We start from the raw sequence: 17232 nt of genomic DNA on the forward strand, positions 1-17232 counted from the left end.
TGTCATTGTTGAAATAGAAAGGGATGACGGTGTTTTTATGATTGTATATGTTTTTTAGAATGAACACTGACTCATACGTGTCCAAGAAGGGCAGTAGTACTATTGGGTGCCCTACGTCCTGAAGAAGGTCTTTGTGACCGAAACACGTGTCGACGATCTACAGTGCATCTCTGGAATAACTGTAATGCCAGAGTTTCTGACACCTGATACTATAGATTGGGTCATAAATATAGGAAGATTAGAGGAACTACAATAATTTACATTATCTGGTTATGCTAATGTGGTTTTACTGATGATGAGTTGGTGTTGAAAGTATGGGATTAAGAATGAATGCTTGAGATAGGAGTGTGGAAGTGATAAATTGTATTTTATGATTCTACAACATATATGCACTAATGATGTGAAATTTATAGTAGTGAATTATTAAAATTTGTACTTGAGTTAATAATTTGTTGCGTCATCCCATTCCACTGGTCCACTGTTTTCGATTGTGTTGTACTTTGCCTGAAGGACCAGGGATTAAATTGCAGGCATACCCCTTTCATTATTACTACTACCAAGCCTGGAAGAGCCAGAGTTTATAGTTTCAGTGCAAGAGTCCCAGTGTGCCTCCAATTGCTACTCTTTGAAGTTACTGAAGTTGCCATTTGTGGTTCTGGACAAACTGGGCATTATTAGTTGGTGCAATTTCAGAACACTGAATACTTACCTACAGAGGAATTACAGGTCCGTAGTACAGATTTTTGTTGCAAACACAATTTGAGTATGGAACAAGTTACTTACCTGTAACTGTTATTCTCCAGCATGGGTCTGGCATGGATTCACATGCTCATGAATATTCCCCGTCAGGCTGGGAATCCTCGGTAAAGAAAAAAATCAGTATCAGTTTCGTTTCTGATCTGTCTTTCTTAGTAGTAACCAATCACTGGTCTCTGGGTCATACTACCCCCAGCCAATGACTGCCCTCTCCCTAAGCCCCGCCCCTGGCAGCCATCTTCAGATTTGGTAGCACGTAAAGTGGCAGTATGACCAAGTGAAGAGCCGCAGTGGGGTAGGAGGGAGGGTTTGCATGTGAATCCATGCCAGACCCATGCTGGAGAACAACAGTTAAAGATAAGTAACTTGTTCCTTCTCCAGCATGGGGTCTGGCATAGATTCACATGCTCATGAATAAGAGAATACATAGCAGTACATACATGCACAACCACGGGAGGTGGCAAGGCTCAACATTAAGCATCTCTTACCTCCTCACCAGGCTCACATTAAGCGAACAGGTTGCGCAGCACTGCCTGGCCGACTCTGGACTCCTCCCTGGAATCCCTGTCGACGCAGTAGAATCTCGTGAAGGTGTGCTTCGACCTCCATTTAGCAGCTCTGCAGATGTCCAGCAGGGGCCCACCAGACAAGAACGCTCTGGTCGAATGGGCTTTCTGACGGGCAGTCAACGGTTGGTTTGCCAACCGATGACAGTGCATGATGCAGCCAGAGAGCCATCTGGAAATGGAAGCCTTCGAGAGAGCCTTCCCTTGGTTCACAGGTCCAAAGTTCACAAACGGCTGTGATGTCTTCCGAAAACTCTTCGTGCGGTCCACATAGAACTTCAGCACTCTAGCTACATTCAGCGAGTGCAAAGTCCTCTTGGCGACGGGAAAAAGACTGGTAACACCAAGGGCTCGTTGAGATGGAAGTCTGACGGCACCTTGGGCATGAAGGAGGGGTGTGTCCTCAGCACCACCCTTGTCTCGTGGAAAGTCAAGACGGAAAGGAAAGGGCCTGCATCCCTCCCACGCGTCGTGCAGAGGTGATGGCCACAAGGAACGCTGTCTTCTACGACAGGAACTTCAACGGAGCCGAATGCAAGGGCTCGAATGGCGGGCCCATGAGCCTGGTCAGCACCACGTTGAGCTCCTACGCCGGGGCTGGAGCCTTCACCGGCGGGAACGATCGGAACAGTCCTTTCATAAACTCCTTCACCAGGCGATGCGACCACAGGGACGATCGTCCTGCAGCTCTGGTGTATCAGGAAATCGCTGCCAGATATATCTTGATGGAAGCGTGAGCTAGTCCAGCTTTGGCCAGCGATAGCAAGTACGGTAGCACTTGAGGGGCTGTAATCTGCAGAGGGTTAATCTTCTGTGCACGGCACCAGACAGAGAACCTCTTCCACTTGTGTCCGTAGCACTTGAGAGTTGAGGACGCCCTGGCCTTTGCAAGAACCTCTCTGCAGTCAGCCAGGATATCATACCCTCCAAACTCTAGTGCTGCAGGAGCCAGGCCTGCAAGTTCAGCGACTCCGGGTCGTGATGAAGAATGGCGCCTCCTTCTCTGGAGAGAAGATCTGCATCTGTCGACAGTTTGACTGGTGGGGACGCTGACTAGTCCAGAAGGTCCGGGAACCATATCGGTCTCGGCCACCTCGGTTCGACGAGGATCATCCTGCACCGGGAACTCGAGTTGGTTGATGAGCCTGAGCAGCAACGGCGGGAACGCATACAGGAACAGGCCGTCCCAGGGGAACGAGAAAGCATTGCCCATGCTCCTCGGCTGGGGGAACCTGCTGGCGAACCTCTGGCACTTGGAGTTCGTCGCCGTCACAAACAAGTCAATTTGGGCTTTGCCCCATCGCCGGAAGAGTTGATCCACTTGATCCTGGCATAGTTCCCACTCGTGGCACGAGCGCAGCTCCCTGCTGAGTGAGTCGGCGATGGTGTTATTTTTATCCCTGCTAGATGAAAAGGTACCAGAAACATCCCCTGGGCAACGGCCCAGTGCCACAGATCCTGGGCATCCTTGGACAGGGCTAGGGATCCGATTCCACCCTGCTTCCGGATGTAGAACATCGTGGTGGTGTTGTCGGTGAAGAAACTCACCACCTTGCCCTTGTGGGACGGGAGAAATGACTTGAGGGCCCAGAACACTGCTCGGAGCTCCAGTATGTTGATGTGGAGCGGCCTCTCCTCCGGGAGCCACAGGCCTCTCACGTGAAGGTCTCCGGTGTGCGCTCCCCACCCCTCCAGGGAGGCATCCGTCATCACCGTCACCTGGTATGCTGGGGTCTGAAAGTCTGTGCCCGCTGCGAGATGCGCGCGGGTGCCCCACCATTGAATTGCTTGGCGGAATACTTCGTCGATGGAGATCTTGTCCTCGAAGCTGCCCGTCGCTTGCATCCAACGGGCGTCGAGGAACTCCTGCAGAGGACGCATCGGAAGCCTGCACAGGGGCACCAGATAGATGCAAGAGGCCATCATCCCGAGAAGGGACTTGATGGACCTCACTCTGGCCACGTCCGTGGCCAGCAGACGCTGTACCTTGCCCAGGATGGCCTGCGTTCTTTCCTCCGACTGCGAGGCCAATTGCGCTACTGTATCGAGCTTGGTTCCCAGAAACAACACGACCTATGACGGAACCAGGTGGGATTTGGGGAAGTTGATGGAGAATCCCAGGTCCGTGAGCAGCCGGACGGCCTTTGCTGTGTGTTTGTCGGCGAGTTCCCTTGTCCCTGCTCGGATGAGCCAGTCGTCCAGGTAGGGGTAGACGTGGATCCCTGCAGGCGCAGCCGCGCCGCCACTGGTGCCAGGCACTTGGTGAACACCCTGGGCGCCAACTTCAATCCGAATGGGAGGGCCTTGAACTGGTAGTGCCGCCCTTGGACTTTTAGGATGGGGATGTGAAAGTACGCATCCTCCAAATCCAACGACTATAGGAAGTCGCCTTCCTCCAGCTGGCCCAGCACGTGCTGGAGGGTGCCCATCCAGAACTTCTGTGCCTTGATGTATTTGTTTAGCCGATGCAAGTCCAGGATGGGACGCCAACCTCCTGTCTTCTTTCTGACGAGGAAGTATCTTGAGTATACTCCGGAGCCCCAGAGCCTCTTTGGGACGAGCTCGATGGCTCCTTTCTTGAGCATCGCCCTTACCTCTAACAGCAGTTGAGGGACGTGGTTTTCCTTTCTGGCCACGGGAGGAATTCGGGGACACTTTAGAAATTCCAGAGTGTGCCTGTGGGCCAGGGCATCCAGCACCCAACGGTCGGTGGAGATGGACTACCACACGCTGACGAACTTTGTCAGCCGGCCTCCCACCGGGGTGCTTCGGTGGGGGCCCGACGCAGCGGCCGGTTCAGTCTTACTTGGAAGCAGCCTTGCCCTCCCTGGCGACGACGGCCAGATCCACCTGACTTGCCTCTTCCCCTGTAGGCTTCTTGCGACGAGGAGCAGGCCGCCTGACGGTTTGTCGAGGAGCTGCCGCTGAATCCTTTGGAGGCACCTTGCTTGCCTCCGGAGCTCCGTAAGGGGGCCACCAAGGGAAGAGGGCAGGAGCCCTTTCCCCATCGCTGCAACGCCATAACAGCTGGTAAGCTGCAACGAAGGCCTGCCTGGCCTTGTCCAACTTCCTGCCTGACCCCCGCATGCCGGGCGCATCGCGGCGCCACATCGAGGCTAAGCCTCGCTTATCCCGCCCATTACATCCGCCGGCAGGCGGATGCGCCGGCGGCCCTACGAAGGCCATACAAAGGCCTGTTGAGAGCCTGTTGGGCCTCACTACATCGCCCCATCCAAGGGAAGAGGGCAGGAGCCCTTTCCCCATCGCTGCAACGCCATAACAGCTGGTAAGCTGCAACGAAGGCCTGCCTGGCCTTGTCCAACTTCCTGCCTGACCCCCGCATGCCGGGCGCATCGCGGCGCCACATCGAGGCTAAGCCTCGCTTATCCCGCCCATTACATCCGCCGGCAGGCGGATGCGCCGGCGGCCCTACGAAGGCCATACAAAGGCCTGTTGAGAGCCTGTTTGGAGCATCAGGGGCCAGGGGCCACGGACCTTTAAGCTTTTGTGAGTAGTGGGAATACCCTCAGTCTATACTATTGTGCTTTCTGGTATGCCCTCTGCTACTCCGCACTCATAAACATTTGAACTCGGTTTCCTTAACCGTTTGCTACATACGCTCATGCTTCCAACTCCGCCGCCTCTATGCATTACTGCTGCCACCTCTTTAATAGTACAGGCATCCTTAGCCCTTAGTGCTCCATGCCTCATGACTGCTATTGGCCGTGCCCTATGGTCGCTAACGTACCACTGCAACTGTGCTGTGCCCTATGGTCGCCCAGACCCCACTTGCATTGTGTTGTGCCCTATGGTCGCCCAGACCTCATTCGCATTGTGTTGTGCCCTATGGTCGCCTAGACCCCACTTGCATTGTGTTGTGCCCTATGGTCGCCTAGACCCCACTTGCATTGTGTTGTGCCCTATGGTCGCTTAGATCATACTTGCATTGTGTTGTGCCCTATGGTCGCCCAGACCTCATTCGCATTGTGTTGTGCCCTATGGTCGCCTAGACCCCACTTGCATTGTGTTGTGCCCTATGGTCGCTTAGATCATACTTGCATTGTGTTGTGCCCTATGGTCGCCTAGACCCCACTTGCATTGTGTTGTGCCCTATGGTCGCCTAGACCCCACTTGCATTGTGTTGTGCCCTATGGTCGCCCAGACCTCATTCGCATTGTGCTGTGCCCTATGGTCGCCTAGACCCCACTTGCATTGTGTTGTGCCCTATGGTCGCCCAGACCCCACTTGCATTGTGTTGTGCCCTATGGTCGCTTAGACCGTACTTGCATTGTGTTGTGCCCTATGGTCGCCTAGACCCCACTTGCATTGTGTTGTTCCCTATGGTCGCCTAGACCCCACTTGCATTGTGTTGTGCCCTATGGTCGCCCAGACCCCACTTGCATTGTGTTGTGCCCTATGGTCGCTTAGACCATACTTGCATTGTGTGGTGCCCTATGGTCGCCCAGACCCCACTTGCATTGTGTTGTGCCCTATGGTCGCCTAGACCTCATTCGCATTGTGTTGTGCCCTACCTATAATGCCTATGCCCCCTTCACGCCACTCCCCTGTACATTACCTTAGCCCCAGCATGCTACTCTGCCTGACTGCGATCATGTTCCCTTTCTGTGTCATGCAAAGTAACATACCCTGCACTGGCAACAGTTACCTAGCCTATAATAATGGTTTAGTCAGACCCGCCTGCCCAAGACACCACCCGATCACCTGCCCTACACCATTCCTGCCCACCACACCAGCCTTCCCCCCGGATACCAACTCCGCCCTTCCCACCCATAGACATGCACACGTTCCGCATGTCGCAGCTAACACACACCTAGCTGTCTATAAGCAGAACCCCATCAACACGAGAGCATCTTGCCCTACCATTGACTACAACACCTCTACATTAGCTAACCCAACCAACTCCCGTAACACTACCATCATCCCCTCCGATCGGAATTCTAGACTTGGCGCCAGAACCCACCACAGACCTAGCAAAGGCCCTACCAAATTACTCAATAAGATCAACCCTCACACTGTAACACCCATCAACACTATCCATCCCAGTCTTAAAGGAGCTCTCCTAAATGTCAGATCATTAGTCGCCCATGCCACAGAAGTCGCTGACATTATTCTAACAAACAACCTGGACTTCCTTGCGGTAACCGAAAAATGGCTGCACGATGCTGCAGGTCCATCTCTTACCCTAGCCATACCTGATAACTACACCATCCTTAGAGCAGATAGACCGAACGCTCGAGGTGGCGGTGTAGCTATCATCTTTAAGTCCACGCTTGACATCAGACTATCCTCTGCTCCCCCACTCAAATCCTGTGAACACATTACAGTCAAAATTCAAACCTCCCCTAAAAGTACTATTACGCTGCACTTAATTTACCGACCCCCGGGCCCTCCTGACTCATTTGAGGAAGACATCACTTCACTAGTTGCTGAAAGCTCCAAACCATCAGCACAATTGATTATACTCGGAGACTTTAACCTTGGGTTTAACGACCCCCTAGACACCCCAGCCACTGCCCTGGCCATGGCATTAGAGGAGCATGGCCTCCAACAACTTTGCTCCAAACCCACCCACTCGAAAGGCAGAATCCTTGACTGGATAACTACCCTTAACTGCAACATTACTACGAAAGATCCCACACAACTTATCTGGACTGACCACCACCTCCTCCCGTTTGACATTCTTACCAGCAACTCAGCACATAAAAGGCCTATCATTGCACCTGCCTGCCCTACTAGGAAAAAGAGCAATATCACAGCGGAAGCCCTAATACCTCTGGTGATCCCTACTTTAAACACACTACCCGCTACAACGGACTTGAACCAACTGGTCAACGCCTACAATGAGTCCATGGCCAAAGCCATTGACATCATTGCCCCACTGAAACTGCGCAAAGGAATACCCAAAGCGCACCTGAACACATGGTTCACCCCGGAGCTCAAAACCCTGCGTCAACAAAAAAACAAACTTGAAGCACTCTGGAAATCAGTGCCTTCTATAAATAACATAACCAATCTCACCAACATCTCCACCCTCTACAAAAATGAGATTATACGGGCCAAGAAAGAATCTCTCAATACTAGGATCTCCCAGGCAAGCTCCAGTACTAAGGAGCTCTTTAACATACTAAAGGAATTAGAAAACCCCATTACCCCCACTGACTCTTGCACTAAGGATAAACCCTGGTGCACAGGGATCCAGAATGCCCTAGCTAACAAAATCTCAGGGCTCCAAACTAAAATCAACAACAAACGACAACAACTCACTCTCGATCCCACCTCCTTCCCCACGCCCCCTCCACCTACTGCCACTAGTTCAGGCTTCACCTTCAAAAAGGTATCCATATTGGAGGTTCAGAAAATTATAGCATCCCTTAAACCATCGAATTGCAAGGGGGACAGCTGCCCCGCACAGATCATAAAAGATGCAGCTAGGGATCTCTCCCCATTTATCACCAAATTAATAAACCTGTCCTTCGCCAACAACATGGTCCCCAGCAATCTGAAACAGTCCTGGGTCCTACCGCTACTAAAAAAAACTACTCTCAACCCTGACATCCCCACGAATTACAGACCCATTACCACCGTCCCATTCCTACTAAAAATCTTGGATAGAGTGGCTTATTTACAAATCCAGGACTACCTTGAGGCCAATCACCTACTAGGAACTCGCCAATCTGGCTTTCGACCACAACACGGGACAGAAACGGCCCTTGTTGATCTCAAATGCCAGATAGACGAACTCAAAGACAAAAACAAGGCTGCCATCCTTCTACTCCTTGACCTCTCCGCTGCCTTTGACCTGGTCGACCATAAAATCCTGTGCAACCATTTGTCTCTGGCAGCACACTTCTCCCACTCTGCAGTCACATGGATCCAATCTTTCCTGGACAACAGAACCATGCGGGTCTTCTCCCCCCTAGCAGCGGCTGACCCCATCCCCATCACCTGCGGTGTCCCACAAGGATCCTGTGTCTCACCTACCCTTTACAATATTTTCACCAAGCCCTTATTCGACAAGCTGGACAATCTGGGTGTCACCTATACTAACTACGCAGATGACACCCAGATACTCCTCACCCTATCAGGCAACTACAACAAGGACGCCAAATGGATCAATGAAGTCTTTTCCATCATTCAGGCATGGATGGCCACACATGGCCTATGCCTGAATGATGACAAGACTGAATTGCTTCTTGTCGGCTCACCGAACACTATCAGTAAACTCTGTCCCGGCTACACTAGCTTCACTATTGACGGTAACACCATACCCATTGCCAAGAGCGTAAAAACCCTCGGTTTCTACCTAGACACGAACATCAACCTAGCTAAACAAATCAATATGACCGCCTCAGCCACTGCCTACACTGGTAAACTAATCAGAGCCTGCAGACCACTGATCTCCCCTAGCAACTGTCTCATCCTAGCCAGAGCACTCATTCAATCTAAACTGGATTACTGTAATAGCCTCTATGTAGGTGCCAACAAAACAGTAATCAATAAATTGCAAGTTTTACAAAATAACGCACTCCGTGCCGCCCTCAATATTCCTAGAAGGGAACACATCTCCGCCACCAGAACTGCCTGCAAATGGTTGTCCATCCAACAGAAAATTGACTTGAAAACCATATGCCTTACTTACAAAGCCCTCAATCATCTTGCCCCACCCTACCTCTCGAACAAATTTACACTAAGACAGAACACTAGAACCACCAGATCGTCCAACTCATTACAACTAACAGTTCCCAAATACTCCCTCAAAAGAGCTGGAGGATCCAGTTTCCCAACTTTGGCATCACAACTCTGGAATTCCATCCCACTGGATATTAAATCTACACCTACTTTCCAACCTTTCAGAACCAAGGTCATTTCCTGGTTAACCAACAAATAACTGTCCTACCACATATGTATGCACTCCGAATGTCCAATTTTATGTATATTGTTTGAATACTATTATCTATGCCCTATCAATACTGTACTATTGTCTTTTACCTGTAACCTGATGTTCAAAGCGCATATATACCCCCGGGTCAAGAGCGCTATATAAATAAATAAACAAACAAACAAACAAACCATTGCTGCAGAACTCCCAAGGGCCGAGCCGTCTCTGTGTCAGTCTTGATGGCCTGCAGTGACTCATCCACTGTCTTTCCGAACAGATTGTTCCTGTCAAAGGGCATGTCCAACACCTTGGCTTGCACATCTTAGCGGAAATCCGTCGCCTTGAGCCACCCCCGCTGTCGAAGGCAAACGCTGTTGCCCAACTCTCAGAAACCAGTGTCGGCAATGTCCGTGGCCACTGTTATGGCGTGGTCCAATGCCACCTCACCCTCCTGTAGGATCGCCAGGGCTTCTGCCCTCTTGTCGTCCAGGAGGAAGTCCAACAGGGGAGCGATCTTGTACCACAACTGCCTGTCGTAGCGGGCCACAATCGCTGGGGCGTTGGCCGCCTTAATCGTTGTCGCTGCCGACATGACTAGTCCCATGGCATCTAGTTTCTTTCCTTCGCCGTCCGGTGGGGAAGTTGAAGCCGAAGCTTCCCCCTCGCTCTCTTCATGGCCGCTGCCGAGACGACCGAATCCGGGGTCGGTTGTGCCCTAAGGCACAAAGGGGCACCGTCGGGGACCCGGTACTACTTCTCGTACTGGTCCCTTTTGGCAGGCGTCGTGGACGGGTTCTTCAGGAGGGCAAGACCCTTGTCCCAGATGTCATCCAGCAACGGCACCGCAAGGACCGTCTTCCTCTTGGCCTCGCGCCGTTGGTAGAGAAAGCCTTCCTTCTTTTCTTCGGGGCAGAGCTGAAAAAGCTCGGATGCCCTGGCAATCATGATGTGGAAGGAGCCAATTTCGTCGGGAGGAGACGCCCGAGGGATCGGAGACAGGAGGCCAGTCCCGTCGCCGCCGCCGTCATCCGTCCCCGCCGTGTCTGTTCCCGTGTCATCCCTCGGGACCAGTGGGGGCGACAAAGGCTGAGAAGGCCGTGAGGGTTGAAGGGGAGCCGGATGAATTCTCCTCTTGTTCGGAGGGCTTCCCGACGGACCCGGTTCAGCTGGGTCATCCGTTGGGGGTAGGGGCAGTCTCGTCCTCATCTCCGTGCATAAGGCTTGGATTGCCGTCAAAATGGCTGCCGAGTTGTCTTGTGGCTCAGGTTGTGACGGGCGTGCCGGGAGCAACGGTTGTTCCTCCTCCACGGGAACCTCGTCGTCGCCACCCTCGCTCTCGTCGTCCCCCTCGTCAGGATCCCTCCCGTGGGGCCGGGCCTCTTCCAAATTCTCAGTCAGTTCCTCCTCAGAGGTTGTGTCCGTCATGGCTACCGCCCCCCCCCCCTTTTCACGGGGGTCTTCTCGACGGGCTTAAAAGAGGATTACCTCCGCAGAGGCAGGGAAACTCTGGGCCCCGAGGTCGCCTCCACTGGGATAGCCTCCACAGGCTTCACCAGTGCCGCAGCGACTCCCTCAAATCAAGGCCTTGGCCGGGATCAAGGCCTTCGCCACCTTGGGCACGCTTGAGGCCTTCACCTTAGGGGGAGGGTCACCACCTCGCTCCCCTTCGGCCTGATCCTTCGAGATCGACCGGGGCCTCTCCAGAAGCCTAGCCGGGTTGTCGGATTTTCTGTTCCCCGAGCCAGAGCGTTGGCTTGCGGTTGATGGCGTCGGTGAAGGTGCGCCCTGCCTGGCAGCCGAGGAGCCCGACCGTCCGGCGCTCCCGGTGTCCGCGAACTCGCAGTGCTTTGCCTTCTGTTGGGCTCCCGCCGCCAGGGCGCCCTCACAGGACTTAGAAGACCGCTCTGACTTCTCACCTGTTGGGCTCTTGCCTTCCAGCCAGTTGAGAGACTGGTCCGACGATCCAACTGGATCAAGTCCGATCCGACATGTTCATGTAAAACGCACAGCCCTTCACCACGTGCATTTTGTCCTCGTGGAGGCAGTAAAGGCATTTTGAATGCTCGTCCTCGAACACATTTTGTAGGTTGCATCCAGGGCAGATCCTGAACAGTTTGCCGGGAGTCGAGCATCCCGTCTCCTGGGCCATGTTCTTCTCGTCCGCGAGGTAGGCCTCAGAAACTTCCGGAATCCTCCAAGAAGCGTAGCTCGACGAAAATGTCACCCTTAAGGGGTGTAGATAAATTCGAAACGGGTCCCCGTTGATCGAAAGTAGAAACGGTGGAGCTTGAGGCTCGATTAAACCGAAAAAAATTGGATAAATCTCTTTGAAAAAGCGCAAGACGCAGTAAAAGCTCGAGAGCTACAGCAGGAGGACTCCCAACACTTGAACGTGCAGTAAAAAATCTAAGGATGGCTGCCAGGGGCGGGGCTTAGGGAGAGGGCAGTCATTGGCTGGGGGCAGTATGACCCAGAGACCAGTGACTGGTTACTACTAAGAAAGACAGATCAGAAACGAAACTGATACTGATTTTTTCTTTACCGAGGATTCCCAGCCTGACGGGGAATATTCATGAGCATGAGAATCGATGCCACCCCATGCTGGAGAAATATAATATCGTACACAAATTGGGTAGTTCATTTTCTAACAAGTATCCACAAAAGGATTAAGGTCCCAACACCCGAAGGCAGGGGTGCCCACCAGCCAGTTATATAGTCTGTGGTGGACATGCACGCATGTCTTGTTAGCTATTCAGCACGTATCTATGCATTTCCCAACTCAACATCATTCTAGTCACAGTTAAACGGAAGACTGATTCAAATACTGCTACGAGGATGGTAAAGTAAGTTAAGTGTGAACTAGGATATTTGTCAAAAGCAGGAACATTAGTAGAATGGGAAAAGGTGCTTACGGTTTTAACTTCAGTATAGGCCTCCAGGCCATACTCTCCAAGCTCTCGTCCAGATCCAGAAGACTTATACCCACCAAAGGGCGCTTGAGCACCAAGAACGTCGTAACAGTTTATCCTGCACAAATACAAAAAACATAAAACAAAGTTAAACAATATTCCTTTAAGAGAATAGGGAATTTGGGCAGGGTGATGGGTTAGCTCTGCAGGGGTAACTGCCTGCAGTAACCATGTGAAGGTATCTGTGGCATGTCCAGAAAAGAAGTGATGGCACATATGGTTGAAAAAGAACAGAAGACTATTGAGATCACACATTCTTAAGAAAATAGTATATTATGTTTGGCAAGGACCAGTAGCAGTCCTACAACAGATGCATTTAGCAACATGTGTTCCTTCCACAGGTCAAGACTTTGGTTATTTAGCTCAAGATAAAATCTATGATGCCTGCTCCATTACTGTTAATTCACAGCACATGCACACTTATATTTATCACATTATCTTGTGATCAGAGCTACTAAATGCCCCAAGTGTTGGATCAGTACCACCATAATCAGGATAATTAGGACCTGGAAAAGATGTCCATTCGCAATAAAGAAAAAGCAAGGGAATAGAAATGTAGATACAAAATAGCTGCATGGGGATATCACAGGGTCTGTGGTCAAGAGCAACTAGCATATAGTTTGTTTATATAAGTATAATGGACTTTAAAACCCAGCAAGCTGGTCTACTACTGTCCCCATGGGTAAATGTCAATTTCATGGGATGCAACCCGGTAAATGCATCCAGTCTTGACCTGCAAAAAAAAGTGTGCACTATGATTGTGGCACAAATGGTCAGTTTAAAAAAAAAAAAAAGCCAAATCAAAAGTAAGGGCGGGAGACGTTCAAGCAGACATGGTTGCAATCCATTTTTTTTACAAGGTAATGCAGTGTGAGGTACGAACATTAATGAAGCTTGAAATATAATAAGAATCCCATCAAAAAGCTCACTGTATGTGTCCAATATCAGATAGATGCCTTGGAATAGACCCCAGAGCAATTATCTCCTCATTCCGGCCCTCCCTCCACCCCCTCCCAACCAACCATTGGAAATAAGGAACAAGTTACTTACCTGTAACTGTTGTTCTCCAGCATGGGTCTGGCATGGATTCACATGCTCATGAATATTCCCCGTCGTCAGGCTGGGAATCCTCGGTAAAGAAAAAACCAGTATCAGTTTCGTTTCTGATCTGTCTTTCGTAGTAATAACCAATCACTGGTCTCTGCGTCATACTGACCACAGCCAATGACTGCCCTCTACCTAAGCACCGCCTCTGGCAGCCATCTTCAGATTTGGAAGCACGTGAAGTGGCAGTATGACCAAGTGAAGAGCCGCAGAGGGGTAGGCGGGAGGGTTCGCATGTGAATCCATGCCAGACCCATGCTGGAGAACAACAGTTACAGGTAAGTAACTTGTTCCTTCTCCAGCATGGGGTCTGGCATGGATTCACATGCTCATGAATAAAGAATACATAGCAGTACACACATGCACAACCACGGGAGGTGGCAAAGGCTCAACATTAAGCATCACATCAACTCAACATTAAGCATCTTACCTCCTCACCAGGCTCACCTCAGGCGAACAGGTTGCGCAGCACTGCTTGGCCGACCCTGGACTCCTCCCTGGAATCCCGGTCGACGCAGTAGAATTTTGTGAAGGTGTGCGTCGACCTCCACGTAGCAGCCCTGCATATGTCCAGCAGGGGCACACCAGATAGGAACGCCGTGGTAGCTGCGATCGCTCTGGTGGAATGGGCTCTCGGACGGCCAGGCAGCGGTCGGTTTGCCAACCGGTGACAGCACATGATACAGCCGGAGAGCCATCTGGAGATGGAAGCCTTCGAGAGAGCCTTGCCCTGATTGACAGGTCCAAAGTTCACAAAGAGTTGTGACGTCTTCCGAAAACCCTTTGTGCGGTCCACGTAGAACTTCAGCGCTCTAGCTACATCCAGCGAGTGCAAAGTCCTCTCAGCCGGCGACGAAGGCGACGGGAAGAACACAGGTAACACCAAGGGTTCGTTGAGATGGAAGTCCGACGGTACCTTGGGCATGAAGGAGGGGTGCGTCCTGAGCACTACCCTCGTGTCGTGGAAAGTCAAGTACGGGGCCTTGCAGGAAAGGGCCTGGATCTCTCCCACTCGTCGTGCGGAGGTGATGGCCACAAGAAAAGCTGTTTTCCACGATAGAAACTTCAACGGGGCCGAGTGCAGAGGCTCGAACGGAGGTCCCATGAGCTTGGTCAGCACCACGTTGAGCTCCCACGCCGGGGCCGGAGCCTTCACCGGCGGGAACGATCTGAACAGTCCCTTCATGAACTCCTTCACCAGACGATGAGACCACAAGGACGTCCGCCCCGTGGTTCTGGTGTATCGGGAGATCGCAGCAAGATGAATCTTGATGGACGCGTGTGCCAGACCAGCTTTGGCCAGCGTCAGCAGGTACGGCAGTACTTGGGGAGCCGTAATCCGTAGAGGGTTAATCTTCTGTGCGCGGCACCAGACAGAGAACCTCTTCCATTTGTGTCCGTAGCATTTAAGAGTCGAGGACGCCCTGGCCTTTGCAAGAACCTCTCTGCAATCGGCCGGTCTGTCGTATCCTCCAAACTCTAGCGCTGCAGGAGCCAGGCCTGCAAGTTCAGCGACTTCGGGTCGTGGTGGAGGATGGCGCCTCCTTCCCTGGAGAGTAGATCCGCGTCCGCCGGCAGCTTGATCGGCGGGGACGCTGACAAGTCCAGCAAGTCCGGGAACCATATCTGCCTCGGCCACGCAGGTGCGACGAGGATCATCCTGCACCGTGACCTCTTGAGCTGGTTGACGAGCCGGATTAGCAGAGGCAAGGGAGGGAACGCGTAGAGGAACAGGCCCTCCCAGGGGAACGAGAAAGCATCGCCCATGCTCCTCGTCTGGGGAAACCTGCTGGCGAACCTCCGGCACTTGGTGTTCGTCGCCGTCGCGAACAGGTCGATCTGGGGTGTGCCCCACCGTCGGAAGAGGCGATCCACCAGATCCTGCCGTAGTTCCCACTCGTGGCACGAGCGCAGCTCCCTGCTGAGTGAGTCGGCGATGGTGTTTTTTATCCCTGCCAGATGAAACGGCACCAGAAAAATCCCTTGGGCGACGGCCCAATGCCACAGGTCCTGCGCCTCCTTGGACAGCGCTGGGGACCTGGTTCCGCCCTGTTTCCTGATGTAAAACATGGTGGTGGTGTTGTCGGTGAAGATCCTCACCACCTTGCCCTTGAGGGACGGAAGGACCTGAGGGCCCAAAACACTGCACGGAGCTCCAGGACGTTGATATGCAGGGACTTCTCCGTCGGGAGCCAGAGTCCCCTTGCGTGCAGATTTTCGGTGTGCGCTCCCCACCCTTCCAGGGAGGCATCCGTGGTCACAGTCTCCTGGTGGGCTGGGGTCTGGAAGTCGATGCCCGCCGTCAGATGCGCGCGGGTGCCCCACCACCGTATCGCTCGTCGGAAGCTCTCGTCGAGCTTGATCCTTTCCTCGAAGCTGCCCGTCGTCTGGATCCAGCGCGCATCCAGGAATTCTTGCAACGGGCGCATCCGGAGCCTGCACATGGGAATGAGGTAGATGCAGGAAGACATCATCCCGAGGAGGGACTTGATGGACCTCACTTTGGCCGCGTCGGCCACCAACATCCGTTGCACCTTGCCCAAGATGGTCCTGGTCCTCTCCTCCGACGGGGAGGCCAGAAGGGACACTGTGTCGAGCCTCGCTCCCAGAAACAGTGCGACTTGCGCGGGCACCAGGTGGGATTTGGCGTAGTTCACGGAGAATCCCAGGTCCGTGAGGAGTTGGACGGTCCTTGCCGTGTGGACCACGGCGAGCTCCCTCGTCTTGGCGCGGATGAGCCAGTCGTCCAGGTAGGGGTAGACGTGAATCCCCTCGCGGCGCAGCTGCGCCGCCACCGGTGCGAGGCACTTGGTGAATACCCTGGGTGCCGACCGTAGTCCGAAGGGAAGGGCTTTGAACTGGTAATGACGCCCTTGGACCACGAACCTGAGGAATTTTCAGTGCCCCTTTAGGATGGGAATGTGGAAGTAGGCATCCTCCAAATCCAACGACGATAGGAAGTCTCCTTCCTCCAGCTGACCCAGGACGTGCTGGAGGGTGACCATCCGGAACTTCTGCGCCTTGATGAACTTGTTCAGACGTCGCAGGTCTAGGATGGGGCGCCATCCTCCCGTCTTCTTCTTCACGAGGAAGTATCTCGAGTAGACTCCGGAGCCCCGAAGCCTCTTTGGGACGAGTTTGATGGCGCCCTTCCTGAGCATCGCCTTTACCTCCAGGAGAAGTTGAGGGACGTGAAGTTCTTTCCTGGCCACGGGGGGGGACGCGCGGGCACCTTCTTTGAAACTCGAGCGCGTGGCCCCGGGCCAGGGCGTCCAGCACCCAACGGTCGGTGGAGATGGACTCCCACACGCTGACGAAGCCCGCCAGCCGGCCTCCCACCGGGGTGCTTCGGTGGGGGCCCGACCCCACGGCCGGTTCAATCCTGCTTGGACGCGGCCTTGCCGCCTTGACCTCCTTGGCGACGACGGCGGGGTCCGCTAGACTTGCCTCGTCCTCTGTAGGCCTCTTGCGACGACGAGCGGGCCGCTTGACGGTAGGAAGCGAAACCGCCGCCGGAACCTTTGGAGGCGCCCTTGCCTCCGCTGCTCCGAAAGGGCGTCCGTCGTTGCTGCAGAACTCCAAGGGCCCGGGCCGTCTCAGTATCCGCCTTGATGGCCTGAAGGGAATCGTCCACTGTCTTCCCAAACAGGTTGTTCCCGTCGAAGGGCATGTCCAGGACTCTGGTCTGGACGTCCTGCCGGAAGTCCGTAGCTTTGAGCCATCCACGACGTCGAAGGCAAACGCCGTTGCCCAGCTGGCGGAACCCAGCGTCGGCGATGTCCGTCGCCACGGTGATGGCGTGGTCCGAGGCCACCTCACCTTCCTGCAGGATCTCCAGGGCCTCCGCCCTCTTGTCGTCCGGCAGAAAATCCAGCAGGGGAGCTATCTTGTACCAGAGCTCCCTGTCGTAGCGAGCCACGATAGCCAAGGCGTTGGC

At 53.3% G+C, this 17232-nt stretch overlaps 1 protein-coding gene across 1 annotated transcript in view; it reads right to left on the reverse strand.

Moving 5' to 3' along the window:
- Positions 1–17232, reverse strand: part of ALDH2 (aldehyde dehydrogenase 2 family member) — a 742177-nt gene that overhangs the window by 28760 nt on the left and 696185 nt on the right. The window contains exon 12 of the mRNA XM_069619512.1: positions 12135–12249. Coding sequence (XP_069475613.1) covers positions 12135–12249 — 115 coding nt within the window. The remainder of the gene's footprint in view (positions 1–12134; positions 12250–17232) is intronic.

This window comes from Ambystoma mexicanum, chromosome 10 (assembly GCF_040938575.1).
Source record: "Ambystoma mexicanum isolate Mex_15411 chromosome 10, UKY_AmexF1_1, whole genome shotgun sequence".
Taxonomy (NCBI): domain Eukaryota; kingdom Metazoa; phylum Chordata; class Amphibia; order Caudata; family Ambystomatidae; genus Ambystoma; species Ambystoma mexicanum.